This window comes from Vanrija albida, assembly GCF_041260175.1.
Source record: "Vanrija albida strain AlHP1 chromosome Unknown contig_1, whole genome shotgun sequence".
Lineage (NCBI taxonomy): Eukaryota > Fungi > Basidiomycota > Tremellomycetes > Trichosporonales > Trichosporonaceae > Vanrija > Vanrija albida.
Window position 1 is genome coordinate 1893255 of NW_027191420.1, and position 16600 is coordinate 1909854.

Genomic DNA, 16600 nt, shown 5'->3' on the forward strand with positions numbered 1-16600 from the left:
TGGGTGGCGCCGGGTTGTTGAGCTCTCTGCAGGTGCACACGTCCCTGACGGAACCGTCGATCCCCTTGGGTGCAGAGCGCGGGGCTATGACGTCTTTACAGTCTCGGTAAAAGCACCCTTCCCTATTGCCACAACCGATTCTCGAGTCTGTCTACCGCCGTCCGCCTTGCTTCCCTCTTGACAACTGGGCGCGTACCTGTCGAGCGGCGATCACTTACTTGCTCATTCACTCGCGCTGGGCGGGCGGGGCGGCCTCCCCTCCCTTCCCTCCCGCAATGACGAACGCGACCGCAGCATGTACGCCGCCACTGACGCCGCCGTCGCCGCCGCCGGCCCGCCTCTGGCTCTTCCCCCCCTCTGCGGCCGATTCCGCCCTCTGGGGCCCGGTCGTCATCCGGTCTATTTCCCCCTTGCTCTAAACCGCTTGGCAACAAACGTCGTCCTGAGTGAGAGAGGGAGAGAGAGGAAACATGCTCAAACGCGCGGGTTTCCTGGCCATCTGTAGCGAGACCCGTGTAGGGTCGAGTTTGCCGATGCAGAGTGGTGGTTGCGGGTCAGACCAGATCCCATCCCAGCGGAAAGAAGGGGCCAGCCCGGTCCTGTCTGTCTGCCTGTCGGGTCGGTCGGTCAGTCAGTCACACCACAGACAATCACCAACATCACCCACCCACCCGAGTTTGCCTGCCAGCTTTGTTCGCCAGTGACTGCTTGCGACTGTGCGGCAAACTCGCCCAGTCATCGCCAAGAACACCTTTGTGGTTGCTTCAAGACTTTACTCAGGGGCGCATCGCACCTCGCTATCAGTCGTCCACCTAGCTACTACCCCACACGCAACGCTACAACCCGACACACGGCCGCCGACAATCCTTCTCCTGCGGCCGCGCTCCCATCTCTCTCGCGATGACGGGCGGCAATGTGCCGCCGCAACCAAAGCCTTCCTCAAGAACAATCACAGACTGGTCTCTAGATGCAAGTCTCAAAACGACGTCCTATTCCGGCGGCTCTGCCGACGGCGTCGAGGGTGGAATCGACAGCCTCGGCCTCGAGTCGTCGCTCATTGATATGAGCAGGTTACCCAAGGAGTATCTCGAGGTGCGTCGGCGAGTGGTTGATCTCTTGCTCACGCCCAGGCCTACCCATACCCCGCATTCGTTCTCGTCAACGACGTTCCCCCGCACCCTTGGGCAAACAGCCACGGAATCGAGCCGACCTCGGTGATCGACCTGCCATTTACCCAGACCCAGAATACATCGAGCATCTCGCTTCCAAGCTTCACGCCAGTGTGGGCAAACGAGCCATGGAAACTGGCAGCCGATGGCCTGCCGCTCCTCTCGTGTCTCTCGATTGACAGCGCCCGCCTGCTGGGCGAATGGCTAAGTGGCGCACAGGACTTGCGCGTTCGCTCCATATCCGAGGCGGCCAACAACGTCAACATTCCTGGTGCCGAATCGCCACAGGAAGTGCCCGATACTTCTCCAGGATCCCTCTCAGACGTCACCACCGTTCCGTCTCTGACGTCTTCATCGACGCAGGAGACGACTCATTCGAGCACTCCGACAGACACGCCCCCTGCCCCCTCCACCCTCACCCTCGAGTTCAACTTTCCCTCTGGCCCGCGTGTCTATGAGATCATCAAGTCGACGATGCCGGTCTACTACAACAACAGGAAAGACGCGTCTCAAATCGGAACACATTCCTTTGCCATCATCACCACGATCCCTCGGCCCGCGGCTCAGCCGCAGCCGCAGCGACTCCTGTCCCAAGTCACCCCCCAACAGGCTGGCATTCCTACCGTCACCATGGTGGAGCTCAGCGACGAGGCCAAGACTCCATCGATACCGAAAGGACCAGACCTCGCACGCTCAATGTTCACAGGCAAGGTCGACGAGCCCCGATGGTCGCCTGAATCCAATACGCCACATGCGATGGAAAGCCCGTCTCTGACGAGCGGCCCAGTTCACTTCTACCGCGATGGAAGAGTGAGAAACATCGTCTCAGCGCCCAGTCTCAGGTCGGAGAGCGACGACGACATGTCGAAGAATGTCCACGCTTTGCTGGATCGTGTCGATTGGACTCAGACCTCACTTGGCGCAAAGGAAGACTGGTCCCAAAGTCTGAAGACGAGCGGTGCGTGCTCTAGGCTCTTCACAGCTGACGCCAGTCTCGATGGTGCTCAACTACCCACTCAAGGCTTGTTTGTGGTGGGGCAAGGACTTCACTCTGATCTACAATCAGATGTATGCCGAGGTGAGTGATATGGCGCTTGTGCCACGCTGACGAGCCAGCAAGTGCCCGACCACCCGAACGTGTTTGGCAAGTCGGGTCCGCAAGCTTGGGCAGAAATGTGGACAGTCCTTGGACCCTTGACAGAGCTCGTTCTTGGAGGAACTCCTATTTATCGGGAGGACGACTTCTTTTTGTGGCGCAAGGTCGACGGCGAGCCGATGTACGAGGCTTATCGCTCCCACGTCTGGCTCCCCATCTTGCAACCAGAGGGTCAGGTTGGCGGTTTGTTCCACTCCATGGTCGATACCACCGACAAGGTCCTCTCCGAGCGTCGAATGGCAGCCATCAGGGAGATGGGTGAACGGACATGTGAGCTCTACAGCCGGTACTCAACTAACCAACAGTGGTGGCCCGCACCGTTGAGGAGTTCAGCCAAGGCGTCTTGGAAGGCATCGAGTCGAGCTACAAGGACACGCCATTTGCCCTCCTCTACCACGTCGAGCCACCAAGTAAGACCTTCATAGCAACTACAGCTAACCCGCAGATACCCCCCAACCCAGGAAAACCTTTGCCCATATCAAGCTCTCGGATGACCAGTTCATGTCAACGGAGGTTCAGCTGCGATACGCAGGAGGGGTCGGCGTTCCAGACGGTCACCCCTCGGCCCCCGAAACGACAACAGTCACTATTCCTCCGCGATCGGTTGACGTATCGCGCAGCATCAAGTCAGCCTTCACCGATCCCGATGCGTCGCAGCGCCATTCTTCGGCGTCTATAGGAGGCGTCAACCCATTCGGGAACGCCGAGGCGCTCACCGACCCGGACGAGATCCTGCGTAGTGCGAGCGCCTCAAAGGCAAGTGGACACCCGTGGCCCTTCGTCGAGGCGATCCAGACTCGACAACCCGTCCTTGTTGAAGACTGCAGCTCAATCATCGCCGGCTATCCTGTCCGCGTTTGGGATGAGTTGCCCACCAAGGCTCTCGTCATTCCCATTATCCATGACTCGGAGGAGGGTCTGCCGAATGCTATCCTTGTCGTCGGCCTCAACATCAGGCGGCCGTACGAGGCGGACTACAAGTCTTTCATCGTGGGTGAACTGCGTCTTGTAAATCGCTGACATCTAGCATGGGTAAGAGCAGGCATTTTGCATGCCCCTTTGAGTACTGACAACGCGAAGCCTTCGCCTCCAGATTGCGTCTGGTTTAACGGCTGTACGCTCATACCAGGCTGAGATCCGCCGAATCGAAGAGCTTGCGGCGCTCGACCGTGCCAAGAGCATGCTCTTCTCCAACGTGTCCCACGAGCTGAGAACGCCACTTACTCTGATTGCCGGACCCATCGAGGACTTGGTCAATGAGATGCCAGATGGCCCACAGCGAGAGGCGCTCATCATGGCCCGACGAAATGTGTAAGTGGAGCGTGGGCTCCCGGGCACAGCTCACAGTCTCAGCCGTCGCATGACCCGGCTGGTATCCATGCTCATGGATGCGAGCAAGCTGGAAGCCGGCAGGCTCAAGGGGTCGTTCCGGCTTGTCAACCTCGGAATCGTCACACGCGACATTGTGGTGAGTATTTGGTTGCGTGTGGAGACCTGTGGCCCCGTCTGACGCGTTGTGCAGAGCCTCTTCCGCACTGCGATGGACAGAACAAAGCTCGAATTCATCGTCGATTGCGACCTGAATCCTCGCGAGGTCTATGTTGATGCCGAGAAATGGGAGAAGATTCTGTTCAACCTTGTTGGTGAGTGGCCGCTCGCTGCATGCCGATGGCACACACTCACCCCATCAGGAAACGCCATGAAATATACCATGGACGGATACGTGAAGGTGATTCTTCGTTACACTGGCGAGGAGGCAATCGTCGAAGTGGTCGATACTGGTGTAGGAATTCCAAGTATGTGGCAGAGGTGGCGCACGCTGACAACACCAGTTTCCGACCTAAGCTCGATCGGCGAACGATTCTTCCGTGCCGAGTCTGTTGCGCACCTGCATGAGGGCACAGGGATCGGGCTGTCGTTAACCAAGGTGGGTCTACAGCTCTACAGCAAGACGAGGTGACTGACTCGCCAGAAACTCATCCAACTGCACCATGGTACTTTGGACATTGAGAGCAACACCGCCGAGCAGTCGGGTGATGGTAGCCGTACGTTGTGGTCAGATGCCTGCGGCTGACTCTTCACAGATGGCTCCGTGTTCCGCGTTCGACTCCCGCTCGGCCGCAGTCACCTACCCGCCGACGCGATTGAAGACGACGTGACCGACATTGTGTCCTCGTCGAGGTCCTACACCCCAGCTGCACGTGAGGAGTGGCACAGCTGGTCTGAGGGCAGCATGTCTGAGTGGTTTGACGCCGACGAGCCGTCCACCAACGTCATGAGTGGCCTTGGCCCATCGTCACGAGGCATCGACCCGAACACGCTGTACTTCAAGAAGGAGGACGTCATCATGCTCGTCGATGATTCGGCCGACACGCGGCGCTACGTGCGTTCGATTCTTGAGCCGTTCTGCACAATTGTGGAGGCCCGTGATGGTCAGGAGGCACTCGACACGTACGATGACAAGCCACCCGACCTCATCATTGCAGATGTCATGATGCCGAGGGTGAGTTAATCAGCCACTGCCGACCTGACTCTCCAGCTCGACGGCTTTGGTCTTCTTGAAGCCCTTCGAAAGGGTACAAAGGAGCAGCAGATGGTGCCCTTCATCCTGCTCACCGCTATCGACGACGGGCAGTTTGAGGGGCTGTTGGCTGGCGCTGACGGTGGGTGTTTCCCGCCCGTGCTGTGCTAACTCTAGACTACCTCTCAACGCCTTTCAACGCACGTGAGCTTGTGGCTCGAGTGCACATGCAGTAGGTTTGCAGGTGCTTTCAAGTACTCACTCGCCCAGGCTTCAGCTTGGCAAGAAGCGCAACACGCTGGAAACCCTATTCGATGAGCGCACTGCCGAACTGAGGACCTTGACCGAGCTCTCCCCCGTTGGCATCTTCCGTTGCACACCAGACGGCTATGTTTCATACGCCAACCACGCATGGTGAGGTCAAACCCGCGTCTTTGATGCTAACCCCGCAGGCATGACCTTACCGGCTACCCCATCGGCCAGGAGATCACCAACTGGGGCGATTACATCCTGGAAGACCACCAGGCGCGTATCCGCCACCTCTGGGAGACGTATGTCCCGTCGACAGCCCCGAGTGTGTGGGCCGAGTGGCAGTGGAAGAACGGGCGGTGGGGAGCGACACAGGTGCTTCGCCTCGACGAAGTGGTACCTGGCTCTCCGCCAGGCTTCATCGGCTGCTCGATTGACACGACGGAGCGCAAGCTCAACGAACAGATGCACCTCCTGCGAGTCAAGGAGGCAGAACAGCGGCGTGAAGAAGCCGAGGCGGCAAAACACCAGCAAGAGCTCCTCATCGACATCACATCGCACGAGATCCGCAACCCAATCAGCAGCCTGATGCAGTGCTCCTCACTCGTCAAGACCAACCTGACTGCGCTTCAGGACGAGCTCAAGCGCAGTTCGGAGGGGAACAGCGTCTTCAAGCCTACGCCCCAGCTGCTTGCGACGATCGACGACGACTTGGAGGCACTGGAGAGCATCTACCAGTGCGCTCTTACGCAGGAGCGGATCAGTAACGACGTGTTGTCGTTGGGCAAGATCCAGCTGGACATGCTCCGTGAGTGTGGCAGGGTGGCGGGGCTGACAAAACAGAAATGTTTGACGTTGAGACGACGGTTGTGAAGGAGGCGCAGAAGGCCGTGTCCGTGTTCCAGAACGAGGCGCGAATGAAGCGCATCGACCTGTCCATGGAGCTCGGGGAGGCGTTCGAGAAGATGGGCATTGATGTGGTCCTGACGGATCCAGTGCGGCTTGGCCAGGTGTAAGTCCGCTCAAGAAGCCCCAGCTCACCCACCAGCGTAACCAACCTGTTATCCAACGCCATTCGCTTCACTGCCACGAGCAAGGTGCGCAAGATTGAGCTCAAGGTTGATGTCGGATTGGAGCCTCCAACGGACGAGACGTGCGTCAAGCCTGAGCCGTCTGGCCCGTTGCCGTCGTCTCTGGAGCCCGACACACCGGTCTACCTCTTCGTGTCAGGTGAGTACGAAGGTGCTGAGTAGCACTGACAAGCACAGTTTCGGACACGGGCCCGGGTCTGACCGAGGACGAACTCGACATGCTCTTCCGGCGCTTCTCCCAGGCGTCGGCCAAGACACACACCGTCTTTGGCGGCTCGGGGCTCGGGCTCTTTGTCTGCCGCAAGATCACGGAGCGCATGGGCGGCCGGATCGAAGGGGCGAGCAGGTATGGCCAGGGGTCGACGTTCCGCTTCTTCATCAAGGCCAAGGCGTGCCCGACTCCCAACGGCCAGGGCCACCCTGGCACGCCGCTGGCCGACGCGACGGCGTTCAACTGGGACGCCAAGAAGCCGCACATCCTGGTGGTGGAGGACAACCTGATCAACCAGACTGTGCTCCGGCGGCAGCTCAAGCACGTGGGGCTGACTGTCGACTGTGTGTCGAATGGAGTGGAGGCGCTGGACAAGATCCGCAGTGTCATGTCGGTCGTGGAGGGGACGGGCGAGCGGCAGAACACGACGGAACGCGGGTACGACTGCGTGCTCATGGACCTTGAGATGCCCATCATGGACGGGTACACTGCTGCGCACATGCTGCGTGCGGACGAGGCGGCGGGCAAGTTGGCGCCGACGTCGATTATCGCGTTAAGTGGGTCGTCGCGGCGAGGTGGACGCTGACAGGCAGCTGGAAACGCGCGACAGGCGCTCATCAACGAGGCGATGGCGGACTTTGACGGCGTGGTGGTCAAGCCTTACCGCTTGGTGAGTGCGCGTGGCGTGGGGCTGCTGTTGACGCGCAGGACCAACTACTGGGCAAGATTGAGGAGCTCACCAAGGCGGATCTGAACCGCGCGAAGGGGGCGGTGAGGCCGGCGCTGCGGCGGCGGACGGGCGCGGTAGAAGTGGTGCACGAGGGGCAGGAGGCGGCGGTGCCGGCGCAGACGCAGGCGCAGGCGCAACAAGCGCAACAAGCGCAACCAGCGCAACCAGCGCAACAAGCGCAACCAGCGCAACCAGCGCAATCAGCGCAATCAGCGCAACCATAGATGTATCCCTAGACGACTGTACTACGCGACGACGCGACTGTAATCATGCATGCGGATGTGTGTGTGGGTGGGGGGTGCAGGAGGGATGTGAGTGGTGCGGGCTACAACACCTCTGCCCAGCCGAGGGCGATCCAGCGCTCGACGAGGTGGTAGCGGACGAGGTGGGTTGTGCCTTCGGCGAGGTATGCGGTGTCGCCGCTGTCGTCAGCTACGTCGCTGCGCGCACTCACTGCTCGAGCATGACCTCGCCACAGTCCTTGCGGCAGAGCACGAGGACGGGTGTGTTGTCGTTTGGTTTTGTCACTGCGCGTCGGCGTCAGCTCGCCCCGGCGGCCCCGGCGCCCACGTACCCATCGACACGCCGTCACCGTAGCTCTCGTCGACGCGGCGCAGCCACTCGGGCAGGGAATCGAGCACCGAGTGGGCGTAGTGCGCGCCGAGCAGGTCGGCGTACTTGTGCGCGTGGGCCAGCTCGGCGCCAGAGAGGAGGGCGTGGAGGTCGGGCGTTGCGAGGATGTGCTGGGCGTATTTTTCCACCCGGGGGGCTGTCAGCGGGTCGTCGCTCGTCGCTGCCTGGCGCCCTTGCTCGCTGACGCCGCTGCTCGCGCCTGCGGCGCTCGCTCGCTTACCTTGTGCAGCCGCACCCGCACGTAGCTCCGCACGAGGTACTTTGCCCTTTCCATCTCAGTCTGGACGAGCACGAGGCGGAAGTGCTCCTCCTCGCTGGTTTGCGGGTCGGCGCGGAGCGTGTCGAGCATGGATTGCTGCGCGGGCGCGTGCGCGTCAGCGCGCGCGGGCGGGGGCGGGGGCGAGGCGAGGGGAAGGGGAAGGGGAAGGGGGTAAGGAGTTACGCACCTGCTGCTCGAGCCGGTCCAACAAGCTGTCGAGCAAATCCCCCTCCCACCCCAGAAGCCCCGGCACGCCGCGCTCGCGCACCCACACCCTCGCCAACCTGCGCACGTCGTCGAGCGCGTCCTCCTCTGCCCCGGGCGCGAGCTCGGCCGCGCTGAAGATCGAGTGTTCTGGCGCTGCGGCGTCCTCATCCATCGGCGCCGCGGCCTCGCTCTCGGCAAAGCCCGGCGCTGGCGTCCCGGCGATGCTCGAGAGGCGGGTTAGGAAGCGCCCTGGCGCGGCGCTGCCCGCGCGCGAGGAGCCCGCTTGCGCTGCCTGTGGGAAGGGCTCGTCGTCGTCGTCGAAAAAGCTGGACATGGCGTCGGCTTGGGCGAGTGTGTAGTGGACAACGGTGATATCTCGGATTCAGGGTTTGTCCATCAACGCGTCCGTCCTTGTAATGCGCGTCGCCGGCGCCAAATGCACAAACAAGCCGTGGCGGGCCACAATATCATACATGACGCACCCAGCTCTATGCCCACACCCCCGCCTACTCTGCAAACCGCACCTTGCCCCCGCCACCACCCCGCCGGTCTATCCGCACCGCGCGCCGCCCGACCGCCGCGTAGATCGTCTTGCTCGCCAGGTCCTCGGCCCCGTCCCACCCCCGCGCACGGCACACGGCCCCGAGCCCGCTCTTCGCCTCGGGCATGGGCACAAACGCCTCGGGGCTCGGCCCCGCCCCGCTCTTGCCGCTGCGCAGGAGCATGAGCGCAAGGTGCGCGAGCAGGATGGCCTCGGACGTAATCGGCGGCGCGTCGCCCCCGCCGCTCTGCACCGACGCCGTCGACGGCGCCGCGAGCGGGTCGGCGCGCGACAGCTTGTGCAGGTGTGCGCTGGGGTCAGCGCCGAGCTCGCACACATACGTACATCGTAGCCTCGGGCGTCTTGTCCACCGTCTCTTCGGAGCCGAGCTGCATCAGGTCGCCGAGCTTGTCCCAGATCTTGTCCTGCGCGTCAGTGCGGCCGTGGCAGCGACTTACGATTGACGGCGCGATGAATGGCAGGTCGACCTCGACGCCTTCGACTCTCCGCACTCCTGGTGCTGGCGAAGCGGCTGGTGCTGCCGCCGACGTCGGCGCCGCGAGGGGTGTCGGCGCGGCCGGCGTGGCCACGTGAGCAGGCAGCGGCGTCGCCGCCACCGACGCTGCCGGCCGTGGTGTCCCCAGCTCGTCCTGCACGCCAGGCGTCGCGACGAACGGCGAGGCCTGGGGTAACCCGCGCGCGCCAGCCGGCGTAAACGTCGGCGGGCGGGCAAAGATCGTGCGCGACTCATCGGCGCCGAGCACGCTCGGCCGCAGCGAAGACGCGGCGCGCGGCGTGCCGAGCAGGTGCAGCGGCGAGAACTTGCTCCCTGGCGGCGGCCCCACCGGGCCACGGTGCGGCGTCGTCATGTTCACCAGCGAATTCGTCACGACCGGCATAGCGCGGGGCGTGCGCGGCGCCGTCGGCGCGCCATACACGCCGCCGCGGGCCGGAGTCGGGCCCGAGCTCCGCAGCTCCTTCTGCTGGCTCCTCAGCGCCTTGATGTTCGCCTCGAGCGCGCGCAGCGCCTCCTCCTCGGCGGCGATCGCCTCGTCGATGCCCAGCGGCGGCGGGGGTGTCGCCGCCTTGGCCGGCGGCGCCGGCGCCTCGGGTCGCGGCGCGGGCTTGGACGCGTCAGCAATCAGCCCCTGCAGCTCGGCGGTGCGGGCCGCGTGACGCCGGTGCGTGTCGACGAGCGCGTGGATGTGCGCCTTTGCGCGCGACATGGGCCGGTAGCTGTCGACGAGCGCGTCGACAATCTGCTCGGCCGCAGAGAGCGCGTGGTCGACCTCGGCGCCCGTGCCGCGGCTCTTGCGCAGCTGCTTGAGCGGCGTGAGCTGGTGCCCTTCCCGCAGCTCGACGCGCCGCTGCCCCGTTCCGCCCGTGATGCCGAGCCCGTCCGCGCGCGCCGAGGGCCCGGCCTGCGGAGCGTCCTCGCCCACGAAGCGGTACGGCTTCTGCTCCGACTCGTACGAGTCGCGGATCAGATTCAGCACCGTGCGCTTTGGCTCGCCGCTCCCTGACGGCAGGTAGAGGTACGCCGTGGTGAAGGGCCCGGCTGGCCGAACGTTCTGGCTCGAGTAGAAGTCGATCTGCTCGCACTCGCTCTCGAGCTTGCTGAGGGCGCCGCTGAGCGACGGCATGGTGGCGGTGTGAGCGAATGGACAGTGATGGGATAGCCCTCCATCACCCAGTCTGTTGTTGACACTTTTGGGTGGCTCGTGATTTGCTCCCGCGACTGATTTCACAATCCACCATCCGCCTCCCTCCTCCTCCCTCCCCATGCCTCCTCCTTATATGTATATGCATGGGCACTTTTCTTCAATACGCTATACGACGCCATACGCTAGGGTGTACTAGATAAAAACCTAGTACCTCGCCCTCTACTGCTTCTCCGAGAGAGCGGCAACACCGGGAAGGGTCTTGCCCTCGAGGAGCTCGAGCGAGGCACCACCGCCGGTCGAGACGTGCGAGAGCTTGTCCTCCTTGCCAGCCTTGGCGACAAGGGTGGCAGTGTCACCACCACCGACAATGACGGTGGCGCCCTTGGCGGCAGCCTCAACGGTGGCGTCGAGGAGGGCGTTCGAGCCGCCGGCGAACGCGGGGAACTCGAAGACACCGGCAGGGCCGTTCCAGAGGATCGTCTTGGACTCGGAGACGGCCTTGGCGAAGAGCTTCTGCGACTCGGGTCCAGCGTCGAGGCCCATCCAGTCGCCGGGGATGCCCTGGGCGTCCGTGACAATCTCGGTCTTGGCATCGGGGTCGAACTTGTCGGCAGCGACGTAGTCGACGGGGAGGATGACCTCGACGCCCTTCTGCTTGGCCTTCTCAACGAGGCCGGCGACCTTCTCCGAGCCAGCCTCGTCGAAGAGCGACTTGCCGATCTGGACACCCTCGAGAGTCTTCTTGAAGGTGAAGGCCATGCCGCCGCAGATGATGAGCTTGTTGACGCGCTCGAGCATCGAGTCGAGGAGCTGGATCTTGTCCTGGACCTTGGCACCGCCGACAATGGCGAGGAAGGGGCGGTCGGGGTTCTCGAGGACCTTGCCGAAGTACTCAAGCTCCTTCTTCATGAGGAAGCCAGCAGCACGGACGGGGAGGTCGATGCCGACAACCGACGAGTGGGCGCGGTGGGCGGTGCCGAAGGCGTCGTTGATGTAGACGTCACCGAGCGAGGTGAGCTCCTCGCGGAACTTCTTGACGGCGGCGGGGTCGGCCTTGATCTTGTTGCCGTCCTTGTCGACGCCCTTGCCCTCCTCCTCGACGTGGAAGCGGAGGTTCTCGAGAAGGAAGACCTGGCCGTCCTTGCCCTCGTTGACGGCGGCGGTGATCTCGGGGCCAACGCAGTCGGGGAGGAACTTGACGTCACGCTTCAGGAGCTCGGCAAGCTTGGTAGCGACGGGCTTGAGCGAGAACTTGGGCGTGGGCTGGCCGTCGGGGCGGCCAAGGTGCGACATGAGGACGACCGACTTGGCGCCTGTGCGGGTGAGCACGTTTCCTTCCCACGCAGGTGCGTCACTTACCATTGTCAATGGCGTACTGGATCGTGGGGAGGGCAGCGACAATACGAGCAGGGTTGGTGATCTCGAGCGTCTTCTTGTCCTGGGGGACGTTGAAGTCGACGCGGATCAGGACGCGCTTGCCCTTGAGGTCGACGTCGGTGATGGAGAGCTTGCTGGAGAGAGACATTTTGCCTTTTGATGCGGTAGAGGCGGTTTTGGTGAATGGAAGAATGCCAGAAGGACCGGTTGCGACGACTGCCAGGAGAGCGAGGGCGATGGGGATAAGGCCATACGAGATGGTGCGAGACGGGCGTGGGATCAGGTTGGACATTTCAGGGATATGGGGGCGTGGAGGGTGGAGGGAGGGGGAAGGGGAGGCGGCAAGGCAGGAACGTTTAGCGACGACCAGTAAGTGTCAGCGATAACAGAAAGGAAAAAGGGAGACAACAAAGGGTGCACGTACCACTAGAGCTGGGTTTTATTGACACCGGAGTGAGAGTAGGTGGGTGGAAGGGCAAGGGAATCCTTTCGGAGCTGGCAGGAGTGGTAAAGGGTAGAGATGAGAGCACTGGCCTTATGCGTGGATGGACGGAACTTGAGTGACCGGAGACGCGGAGTGACGCGGAGCGCGGAGGGCCTTGGACCACAGTATTACCCGGCACCGGTGGTAGGAGGGGGGAGGGGGGTGCTGGGTGCTGGCTGGGTGCTGGCTGGGCGGTGGTCCATGACGGCATGTGGTTGGCTGGCTTCCGCCGTGCCGCCGGTCCCCAACGACGCCTGCAACGCCCGATTGGACCGACGCCGACGCGGGGCCCAGGGCGAGGGGTGCAAGGCGACATGAGCCAAGGGCGCGTCATAGGCCCGCCAAGCGCGTCAGTCACAGCCCGGCGACGGCGGTTCTTGTTGTTGTTGTCGTCTTCAATCCACTCTGCTCGTTGCACTCTGCACACACGACAGGGGGGATGGGGGGGGCGCTGATCTTTGCAGTCGACGGCGAGGATGTGAACCTGACAGCGCTACTCACAGCATTGACCCTCTGCTCTCACGCCGCAGCCAGCCAGCCAGCCGGGCCAGCCTGACATCGCCTCCTCATGCAGTTTGGCGTGGCAGGGTGTCGTGTGTGGACCAAGACGACGCACAGAGGGCGCATCCTGCCCCTCTGTGCCGGTCTGCTGCTGCATGTTTCTGACTGGACTGCCCCCACCCGCACCTTCCCCCCCTACGCCCCCCTCCCCCCGCCCCTCGCGGCCGCTCACTCTGGCTCATCCAACTTGACCCATCCCCTCTGGCGACCGCCCGCCGTCGCCCCTCTCGCTCGTCACTTAAATTTCTCTCACCGTCTTCCTTTCTCTTAAACTTGAACTTCTCCCTCACTCTCTCTATTCACTCTTTCCCCTCCCCCCTCCACCCCACCCACCTCCCACTCTCGTGTACGAGCTCTCCTCTCCTCTTGTCTTCCTCCATTGAGCTAACATTCCTCCAAGGGCCTGGATTGGCGCGACACCTAACAACAACTCCCCTAGCTGTTGGACGACCGCTTGCGAACGTCACAGCGCCCAGAGTGAGTCGACACCTTCCTCACCGCCATCCCCTTTTGTTGCTGACAGGCCAAGCACCAGAAGACTCTTGTCTTCCTCGCCGCCCCTCTCATCCGACTCGCACCCACACCACTCCTCCTCGTGTCACTCATCTTCTTCTCACCCCCGCCTGAGTCAACGTGAGTCGCCGCACACTCCCCATAGTTACCTGCTCACCCACTCTTCAGTGGCAAGCTCTCTCGCAACAACCCTCGCCGAGGTCACCATGCAGAGCCGTGACCAGTGGTACGTAGCAGACTCCTTCCCTCACCATACACCGACACAACACACCTCACCCCACTGTTATTTACAGTCTGGCTCCTTTACATTAACCCCCCGCGTGATCGGCGGGCCCTGCTCTCTGGGCACGCACACCACCGCGCCTCCTCTGCACTCCCCCCTCACGCCCATCCTTTGGCCGCCCCTCATCCAACAAATCCAGCCACGTCTGCTCGCACTTGCTGACCTTTTCACAGGCAGGGCAACGGGGGCAACGGGTGGGCCCAGAACCAAGGCTACGGCAACAATCAAGGCAATCAAGGCTGGGATAACAACCAGAGCAATCAGGGCTGGAACAAGAATCAAGGCAACCAAGGCAACCCAGGCAACCAAGGCTGGAATCAGCGCGACGGAGGTCGCGACCGCCCCGAGTTCTCCTCGGGTTATGGCCTTCGTGACCCCAACGTAAGTCAGACCTCCACCTCTTCTAGGCAAACAGTTGACATTACTCAGCGCCAAGACGCACCGCTTCCTCCCGAGCACGAGAGGGTCACCCCTCACGGCTCAATCCACAGGGTGTACCCCGCGCCGACTCCCGTCGCACGCGCTCTCAACGCCGATGAAGGCTGGGCTACCCCCGCCACCCAAGACAACACCAACGGCCGTGACAACGCCCAGTTCGCTCAGCACGGCGGCAACGACGCCAACGTCGCCAACAACCAGGTCCAGCAAGTTGAAGCCCAGCCTCAGTCGTATGGGGGATGGCCTGGAGCCCAGCCCGCTCAGAATGGGCCCCAGCCCCCCACGCAGAGTGACTTCGCCCAGAACCCAACTTCCCCGACCTCGCCTGGTCCATATGTCCCCTGGGAACGCCCTACGTGAGTTATTGTAGCTTCTGTTCAAATGTCCTCGCTGACGACCGCCTGAAGTTTCACCGACGAGGAGAAGGAAGCCACCGCGACCCTCGATGCTCTGGTCGCAGAGGAGCTCCAGCGTCGCGCGGACCGCGGCATCGTCGGGATGTTTTCGAAGAATCGCCCTCCTCGTGAAGGTGCCCCCGGCCCGTCTGGTGCGGGCGGCAGCTGGCAGCAGCCTCAGGCCGACCAGGGCTGGGGCACCCGCAACAAGTCTGATGCCGACGACGGCTTTGGTTCGCAGGTGGGTCCCTGCAGTAGCTCGATCAAACGGCGGTGAGGCTGACGAGGACAGCGCGAGCAGCCGCCCCACTTTGGTGGCGGTGGCGGTCGCGCCTGCTACAACTGCGGCCAGGACGGCCACATGGTACGTCCCCTCGGCACAAGAGGTCATCCAGCTGACCCAGACAGAGCCGTGACTGCCCCCAGGGTGGTCGCACGTGCCACAACTGCGGAGAGCCCGGGCACATTGTAAGTCGGCTTGAAACGACCCGCATCACTGACCCAAACAGAGCCGCGAGTGCCCCAAGGGCGGAGGTGGCCGTACCTGCCACGGCTGCGGCGAACCCGGCCACATTGTAAGTCCACTTTGTGTCATTCTCAACCCCAGCACACCACACTGACACTAGCAGCGTAGCGAGTGCCCTTCGGGAGGCGGTTGCTATGACTCGCGCACCTGCCACAACTGCGGCGAGGCTGGCCACATCGTGAGTCCACACGTGCACTATCGTTGCTTACTTGAAAAGAGCCGTGACTGCCCCACTGGTGGCGGCGGCGGCTCTCGCACCTGCCACAGCTGCGGACAGCCCGGTCACTTTGTACGTCTAGAGGTCTGGTCCGTGCTGACAACTTTAGAGCCGCGAGTGCCCTTCCGGAGGATCCCGCCAGTATGGCCAGAGCAACGACTTCGTGAGTCTGCTGTTTCCGGGAGCATACAATAGGCTGACAGGTTTGCCTCCAGAACCAGGGCGGCGACGGCTGGGGTGGCAACACCGGCGGAGCTACTTCTGGCGACGACGGCTGGGGTGACGACAAGAACAACAACAACACCGGCGCCGGTGCCGGTGGTGACGACGGCTGGGGCGCCAACTCCGGTGGAGGTGCGGGTGGTGACGACGGATGGGGCACCGGCAACTCGGCCCCTACGCCTCAGCAGACGCAGGATGGCTGGGGTGCGGCCCCATCCGCCCCTGCCTCCCAGAAGAACCAGGACGACTGGGGTGTGGCCACCCCCGCTCCTACCAACAATGCCAACAGCTCGTTCGGCAACGCCCCCTCTCAGACCCAGGCGCAGGCTCCTGCCCCTCAGACTCCCGCTCCCGGCCCCGGCATCCACCCGGACCGTCTCCGCCAGATGCAGGGCTCGACTCATCGCCCTGCTGAGTTTGTCCCGACCCAGCAGTCTTCGCCTGGTGGTCTGAGTGCTCCGGGCACTGGCCTTCGCGGCCCTCCGTCCGCTGAGCGCCAGGCTTGGGGCGACCGCAACCGTGAGACCACGGGCGCCTACGGCGGCGACCAGCCCAGCGGAAACGACCAGTACGGCCGCGGCGCTCAGTCCTCCGGCGGCGGAGACGGCAGCAACCAGTTCGGCGGCGGTGGCAACCAGCAGGGCGGCGGTGGCGGTGCCCCTCCCAGCCAGTACGGTGGTGGCAACCAGTACGGCGGTGGCAACCAGTACGATGGTGGTAACAACCAGTACGGCGGTGGTAACAACCAGTACGGCGGTGGCAACAACCAGTACGGCGGCGGCAACAGCAGCAGCCAGCACAGCGGTGCTAACAACAGCGGCAACTACGGCAGCGGCCGTACCGGCGGCAACGACGGGCAGAGCGGTTTCGGCAACAACAACCAGTACGGCCCCAGCAGTGGCGGCCAGGGCTACGCCCAGCCTGGCAACTCTGGCCCTCCCCCCGCCCCCGCTCCAGCTCCCGCACCCGTCGTGGAGCAGCCTCAGGTGAGTTGGTGAAGGTTACTCGACTTGCTGACAGTTAGAAGCAGGCTGCCGCCGACGACCAGTTTGGTGGCTGGTAGGCGCACTCCTCCAGCAGTTTCTCTCTCTCTCCATCCCCCTCCTCCCCATGCCCCCTCCCCATCCCCCATCCCGTCTCCTGTCTCCCTCGC

The 16600-nt window shown here is 63.0% G+C and overlaps 5 protein-coding genes across 5 annotated transcripts; 2 read left to right on the forward strand and 3 right to left on the reverse strand.

Moving 5' to 3' along the window:
- Nucleotides 1-900: 900 nt before the first annotated feature.
- Q8F55_000787 (uncharacterized protein) lies at nucleotides 901-7363 on the forward strand (the record flags this gene model as incomplete). The annotated part of the gene is made up of 23 exons (XM_069349438.1): nucleotides 901-1092; nucleotides 1131-2127; nucleotides 2162-2247; nucleotides 2286-2595; nucleotides 2631-2735; nucleotides 2771-3315; nucleotides 3419-3636; nucleotides 3679-3793; nucleotides 3848-3968; nucleotides 4017-4121; nucleotides 4158-4252; nucleotides 4298-4370; nucleotides 4410-4828; nucleotides 4865-4988; nucleotides 5024-5078; nucleotides 5117-5260; nucleotides 5299-5903; nucleotides 5939-6107; nucleotides 6144-6325; nucleotides 6364-6954; nucleotides 6991-7067; nucleotides 7106-7168; nucleotides 7352-7363. 23 exons carry the CDS (start codon nucleotides 901-903, stop codon nucleotides 7361-7363), a joined length of 5403 nt encoding a protein of 1800 aa, XP_069212982.1.
- An 89-nt stretch (nucleotides 7364-7452) lies between these two features.
- On the reverse strand, nucleotides 7453-8560 carry SLD5 (GINS complex subunit; the record flags this gene model as incomplete). Its single annotated transcript, XM_069349439.1, has 5 exons — nucleotides 7453-7549; nucleotides 7582-7654; nucleotides 7702-7870; nucleotides 7981-8115; nucleotides 8207-8560. 5 exons carry the CDS (start codon nucleotides 8558-8560, stop codon nucleotides 7453-7455), a joined length of 828 nt encoding a protein of 275 aa, XP_069212983.1.
- A 172-nt stretch (nucleotides 8561-8732) lies between these two features.
- Q8F55_000789 (uncharacterized protein) lies at nucleotides 8733-10410 on the reverse strand (the record flags this gene model as incomplete). Its single annotated transcript, XM_069349440.1, has 3 exons — nucleotides 8733-9078; nucleotides 9113-9192; nucleotides 9226-10410. The coding sequence occupies 3 exons, from the start codon at nucleotides 10408-10410 to the stop codon at nucleotides 8733-8735; spliced, it is 1611 nt and encodes a 536-aa protein (XP_069212984.1).
- A 240-nt stretch (nucleotides 10411-10650) lies between these two features.
- PGK1 (phosphoglycerate kinase) lies at nucleotides 10651-11956 on the reverse strand (the record flags this gene model as incomplete). Its single annotated transcript, XM_069349441.1, has 2 exons — nucleotides 10651-11744; nucleotides 11791-11956. The coding sequence occupies 2 exons, from the start codon at nucleotides 11954-11956 to the stop codon at nucleotides 10651-10653; spliced, it is 1260 nt and encodes a 419-aa protein (XP_069212985.1).
- Nucleotides 11957-13572: 1616 nt separating this feature from the next.
- Q8F55_000791 (uncharacterized protein) lies at nucleotides 13573-16510 on the forward strand (the record flags this gene model as incomplete). The annotated part of the gene is made up of 11 exons (XM_069349442.1): nucleotides 13573-13592; nucleotides 13823-14030; nucleotides 14079-14443; nucleotides 14495-14723; nucleotides 14775-14846; nucleotides 14891-14950; nucleotides 14992-15057; nucleotides 15112-15186; nucleotides 15335-15388; nucleotides 15441-16433; nucleotides 16478-16510. 11 exons carry the CDS (start codon nucleotides 13573-13575, stop codon nucleotides 16508-16510), a joined length of 2175 nt encoding a protein of 724 aa, XP_069212986.1.
- Between the last annotated feature and the right edge of the window lie 90 nt (nucleotides 16511-16600).